Source organism: Colobus angolensis, unplaced genomic scaffold (assembly GCF_000951035.1).
Source record: "Colobus angolensis palliatus isolate OR3802 unplaced genomic scaffold, Cang.pa_1.0 Scaffold72, whole genome shotgun sequence".
NCBI lineage: Eukaryota > Metazoa > Chordata > Mammalia > Primates > Cercopithecidae > Colobus > Colobus angolensis.
The window spans coordinates 5,292,145-5,297,766 of record NW_012120932.1 but is presented as its reverse complement, the minus strand read 5'-3'; the positions used below and the strand labels follow the sequence as shown (position 1 = coordinate 5,297,766).

Genomic DNA, 5,622 nt, shown 5'->3' with positions numbered 1-5,622 from the left:
TGGGGTCCCGGGGGCCGGCTCCGGGAGGGGGGACCGGGAAGAGGCGGGAGAGTTGAGGGTCCTGGTGGCCGCCGAAGGTAGGAGGAGAGGGGCAGGGGTCACACCCCTTCCAACCCTCGCCAGCCCCGTGCGGGGCTCCGGGGGAAACGCTGGCTTGGGGCGGGGTGGGGCCCCCAAACCCTGGCTCGGAGCCTCTACGGCAAGTTGGACGAAGTTGAGGGGGGTTGCTGGGGTGGCGTGTGGGGGCGAACGCTGAGGTCGCTACTCCGGGACTCCCACATCCAGACCTGGCGGGGACCTTCTCCGTCCTCCAGCCCCACCTCTGCAGGATTGAGGTCGGAGCCACCCGAGAGCGCGGTGGGGAGGAGGAGGGCGCCCGGTCCCGGGGCTGGGGGCCTCTGTGATGCGGGAGGCCTGGGCGACCGCGGGGCGGCCTGTGACGTCGGGGCCCGGGCGCGGGTCCTCGGGGCTGTCCGGCCTGGCGCCTTCGCCCCTTCCCCGTGCGGTGGCTTCCAGCAGGCAGCGGGCATCGTATTTCAGTACTTCTTGTGGTGTTGATGGGATGTGCAACTTATAAATAGCTCAAGGCTGCTTTAAGAAAAGCGTTTTTAACCTTTCCAGCAAGAATATTCGGAGTTCCCCACTCCCTGTTTAGCAAGAAAAGCCAGTGCGCAGCGTGGTGTCCTACTGCCTGCGGACGGGGAGGGTGCTTCAGAGTTCCTTCTCTCACCTGAACTGCGTCAGTGGCAGAGCCAGCAACACTCCACCTGGGTTTCCTCTGTTTTCTTGAAATGAGGCAGCGGTCCCAAGGTTTGCAGAGCGTTAGGAGTGAGACGTGTAGATTGACCATTCCTGCCAACGTTTGGCAGCGTGTGCAGCGTGGCTTGCTGGTTTGTTCCTTGCTTGATAAAGATTGTGCATCGCAGCCCAGAGGAAACGTCTCAGGTTTAAGTATTGGGGCTTTGATGCGCAGCTGGGTAATGTTTACCTTTATTTGTGAAAAGTTAAATCCAGAGTCATTATGAGAATCAATTCACTACAATAAAGATGTTGAAAATGATTTTAAAAAAAAAAAGTTATTGACTATCTCACGACCCTTTGATAGGCCAGTAAATTTCTGAGCCTGTCTAAACAGACTGGAGATACATTGTGCATTTTATATCCTGTTTTTTATATTTTTCTCTTAAACTTATTTACATGAATATAATAAAAGAATTGAGGAAGGCTAAGCTTTTCTTCACCCTTTATTTTTTCACAAATGAAAATGCTGGGCGCAGTGGCTCACGCCTGTAATCCCAGCACTTTGGGAGGCCAAGATGGGCAGATCAGGAGGTCAGGATTGAGACTGTCCTGGCTAACACAGTGAAACCCCGTTTCTACTAAAAATACAAAAAATTAGCCGGGCGTGGTGGCGGGCACCTGTAGTACCAGCTACTCGGGAGGCTAAGGCAGGAGAATGGCGTGAACCCGGGAGGCAGAGCTTGCAGTGAGTCGAGATCGCCCCTCTGCACTCCAGCCTGGGCGACAGAGCGAGACTCCGTCTCAAAAAAAAAAAAATGAAAATACGTATTCTGTTCTTCAGAAAAACGTGAGACGAGTTAGTGCTGTTAATACATTGATTTTTAGCCTTTTAAAAATTGTCATGCATTTTTGTGTTAAAAATTTTAAGCAATTCCAAAATGTATGAGGTTAAGTGAAAATCCTCTTATTTTTCCTACTGTTAACACTTTGCATTTATATACATAAATGCACAGAGCTATTTCTTTTCTTTCTAAACTTAAGTGATATAAACTGGGTTGCAACCTGTTTCCTGCACTTAATGTTGTCATGTAGTACACTCATAACTTTTTTTTCTGTCAGTTGTTCAGTCTAAGTGATCTGGCTTTTGAAATCAACTAAAGGTATTTAGTTGATTTTGTAGTTAGAATAGAAATTTTATCATTCAAGTTCTTTTTCAAGTGTGTGTTATTTCAGGAGCAAACAGCTCATTAATTTCCATTTATGTAGTTACTGTACTAAATTTATCTATAATGGGTGTCAAAGAGCTATTCGCTCAAGGTTTTATAGCCCTAGTTGATATGAAGCACTGTAGTTTTCTAACATTCAAAATTTTTAATTTAGTTAGAATGTTGTAAGTGAATGCTTAGCATAGACAAAAATAAAACATGTTTGCCATATCATAGAAATGTTAATCCTGAAACAATGTGGAAGTCACAAGCTTTTCCTATGGAAAAGGGTTGTGTTTTTTTTGTTTGTTTGTTTTGTTTTGTTTTTTTGAGACAGAGTCTTGCTCTGTCGCCCAGGCTGGAGTGCAGTGGCATGATCCTGGCTCACTGCAACCACCTCCTGGGTTCAAGCGATTCTCCTGCCTCAGCCTCCTGAGCAGCTGGGACTGCAGGCGCGCGCCACCATGCCCAGCTAATTTTTGTGTATTTTTTACTAGAGGCAGGGGTTTACCATGTATCTCTTGACCTCATGATCTGCCTGCCTTGGCCTCCCAGAGTGCTGGGATTACAGATGTGAGCCACTGTGCCTGGCCTAATTTTTTGTATTTTTAGTAGAGATGGGGTTTCACCATGTTGTCCAGGCTGGTCTTAAACTCCTGACTTCAGGTGATCCGCCTGTCTCAGCCTCCCAAAGTGCAGGTGTGAGCCACGATGCCTGACCAAAAATGTAGATTTTTAATGTCTAACTATCTGTCTAGCAATATATATAAACCTTGGGTGAGCCTTGCTCAATAAGTTTATTCTTAAAGTCATGAGAGGCTGTTTCAGTTTTGGTTTTTCTAGCCTTTCAGAATTATGTTCTTTGAAACAGCTCAACTTTATTTTGTGGGAAATCTCACTGTCAATTTTATTGTATTCTGTTTCTTTACCTGGGCTTGGTTTAGATGGTGATGAATGCATGTGCCAGTCTTTTCTTGGCGAGGTTAGTGAAATGCAGTGCTTGCATTCTCCACTTGGAGCTGCTGATCCAGCACCGAAAAGCCCGATTCGTGGCAGTGTTGATCTTTTAGTACTAAATTGTGGGGAAAAAATTGGATGCTGATTATCTTTGTGTTGGGAGGGTTGGGAGGGAGAAGGAGATGTTTGCCCAAAACTGATAATTATTCTAATTATCTTTGTTTTGGGGGGTTTGGGAGGGAAAATGAAATGTCTGCTTGATATTGATAATTATTCTAATAAGTAGCCCATTGTATTTAACAGTTTTCAGTTTATACTGTTAGAAAAGGCTTTAATATGGTGTACAGTAAATGTCCTATTTTAAGTTTGATGAATTCCAAATTTAATTGACACAATTAAAAAGTAACTTGGAGGAAGCAGAAAGGTGGGATAAGCACCTATAAGTAGTTCTGTAGTTGAGTGGAGATAGTAAAAGATGTTTTTAAAACTATGGGTTGGAAATAGGAAATCTGAAACTGTGTTATCTCTTTTTACACTGACGTAAAAGTATGGAAAAGTTTTGTTACTGTTCACAAATTTTCTGATGACTGTTTTGTCATGATCTATTATAATTTTCAACTTGTTAGATAATTAACTTTCATAGTGGCTTTTTCTACTTTACGTTTTGAACGCCTTTTCCAGTTCTGAACTCTTTTTTATTTTTATTTTTTTGAGACGGAGTCTCGCTCTGCCCCCCAGGCTGGAGTGCAGTGGCACGATCTAGGCTCACTGCAAGCTCCGCCTCCCGAGTTCAGCCATTCTCCTGCCTCAGCCTCCTGAGTAGCTGGGACTACAGGCACCTGCCGCCATGCCCAGCTAAGTTTTTGTATTTTTAGTAGAGACAGGGTTTCACCACATTAGCCAGGATGGTCTCAATCTCCTGATCTGTAATCCCAACACTTTGGGAGGCTGAGGCGGGCAGATCACAAGCGCAGTGGCTCTTGCCTGTAATCCTGGCACTTTGGGAAGCCGAAGAGGACGGATCATCTGAGGTCGGGAGTTAGAGACCAGCCTGACTAACATGGAGAAACCTCGTTTCTACTAAAAATACATTAGCTGGATGTGGTGGCGCATGCCTGTGATCCCAGCTAATCTCTACCCGGGAGGTGGAGGTTGCGGTGGGACGAGATTGGGCCATTGCACTCCAACCTGGGCAACAAGAGTGAAACTCAGTCTCAAAAAAAAAAAAAAAAAAAAAACCCAAGAATAAAACCAGAGTCTCTGGTCCCAGCCCAGTGTCCAAGTGCTGGACTCTGAGTGGACAAAAAGAGATGCCCTCAGGTACTGACTGACTCTTGGGCAAGTTGCCAACTAGCTGTGCTTGGTTCATATTCAGTAAGTTATCATTGCAAGTCTATATATCTCATAGAGTAGCAGGAAAATCTGTTTTCAAAATAAAAATGTAAGCACTATAAACTTTAAAAGCAAAAACCTTGGCCAGGTATGGTGGCTCACGCCTGTAATCCCAGAGCTTCAGGAGGCTGAGGTGGGTGAACTGCTTGAAGCTGGGAGTTCGAGACCAGCCTGGCCAACATGGTGAAACCCTGTCTCTACTAAAAAGGCAAAAATTAGCTGGGCGTGGTGGTGCATGCCTGTAATCCCAGCATCTTGGGAGGCTGAGGCATGAGAATTGCTTGAGCTCAGGAGGCGGAGGTTGCAGTGAGCCGAGATTGCACACTGCACTGCACTCCGGGCTGGGTGACAGAACAAGACTTATTTTAAGTATGTAAATAAATAAATAAATAAAATAGAAAATAAAAACAAAAAACCTTAGTAGCCAGTGATAAGCCATAGTTGCCATGTAATGTGCAGTTGGGATTCTGAAAGCATAGTCAGAAATACAGGGTATTCTTTCGTGTTCTAGATAGGGCTTACACACTGTGTTTTTATAAGACTGCTTTTGTCAACTGTAGCTTATTTAGTAAAATATACCCATGGCTGTCACAGTTATTGGGAGGTGCCTGTAATTATAGGTGAGCTTAGTTTGTCATATACTTTCTAGGATATAGGGAACACATGCTTTAATAGTAACATTCTATTAAAAAGTCGTAGACTGTGGGCAGTTGTAGCATCAGCAACTTTTTCTTTGAAGTTTTCTAAACTTCCTGAATTTTCCTATGACGTTGCTTTCTAGAAAAATGAAATTTACAAGTACCTGTAAAGTTTAACACTGTGCTGTTGCAGATGTTGTGTTCCAGCTCTGCTTTGATTTTCTGTCGGTAGGTCAGAAGCGGACTCCTAGAAGAGGCGAGCAGCAAGGATGGAATGACAGCCGTGGGCCCGAGGGGATGCTCGAAAGAGCTGAGCGGAGACCCTACAGGGAGTACCGACCCTACGAGACCGAGAGGCAGGCGGACTTCACAGCTGAGAAGTTTCCAGATGAAAAGTACGTGCTGCAGTCCTCTGCAGGGCGGGTGGGGAACCAGAAAGGTTTTTAGAAAATGCTACTTTCTTTTTTTTTTTTTTTCTGAGACAGAGTTTTGCCCTTGTCACCTAGGCTGAAATGGAATGGCGCAATCTCGGCTCACTGCAACGTCCGCTCCCAGGTTCAAGCGATTCTCCTGCCTCAGCCTCCTGAGTAGCTGGGATTACAGGCGCCCGCCACCTCGCCTGGCGAATTTTGTATTTTTAGTAGAGACGGGGTTTCTGGACCAGGCACGATGGCTCACGCCTGTAATCC

At 45.4% G+C, this 5,622-nt stretch overlaps 1 protein-coding gene across 1 annotated transcript in view; it reads left to right on the top strand.

The window, feature by feature from the left end:
• HABP4 (hyaluronan binding protein 4) overlaps positions 1-5,622 on the top strand; it is a 39,584-nt gene that overhangs the window by 1,600 nt on the left and 32,362 nt on the right. Inside the window, exons 2-4 of the mRNA XM_011927539.1 lie at positions 124-531; positions 656-739; positions 5,141-5,328. Coding sequence (XP_011782929.1) covers positions 124-531; positions 656-739; positions 5,141-5,328 — 680 coding nt within the window. The remainder of the gene's footprint in view (positions 1-123; positions 532-655; positions 740-5,140; positions 5,329-5,622) is intronic.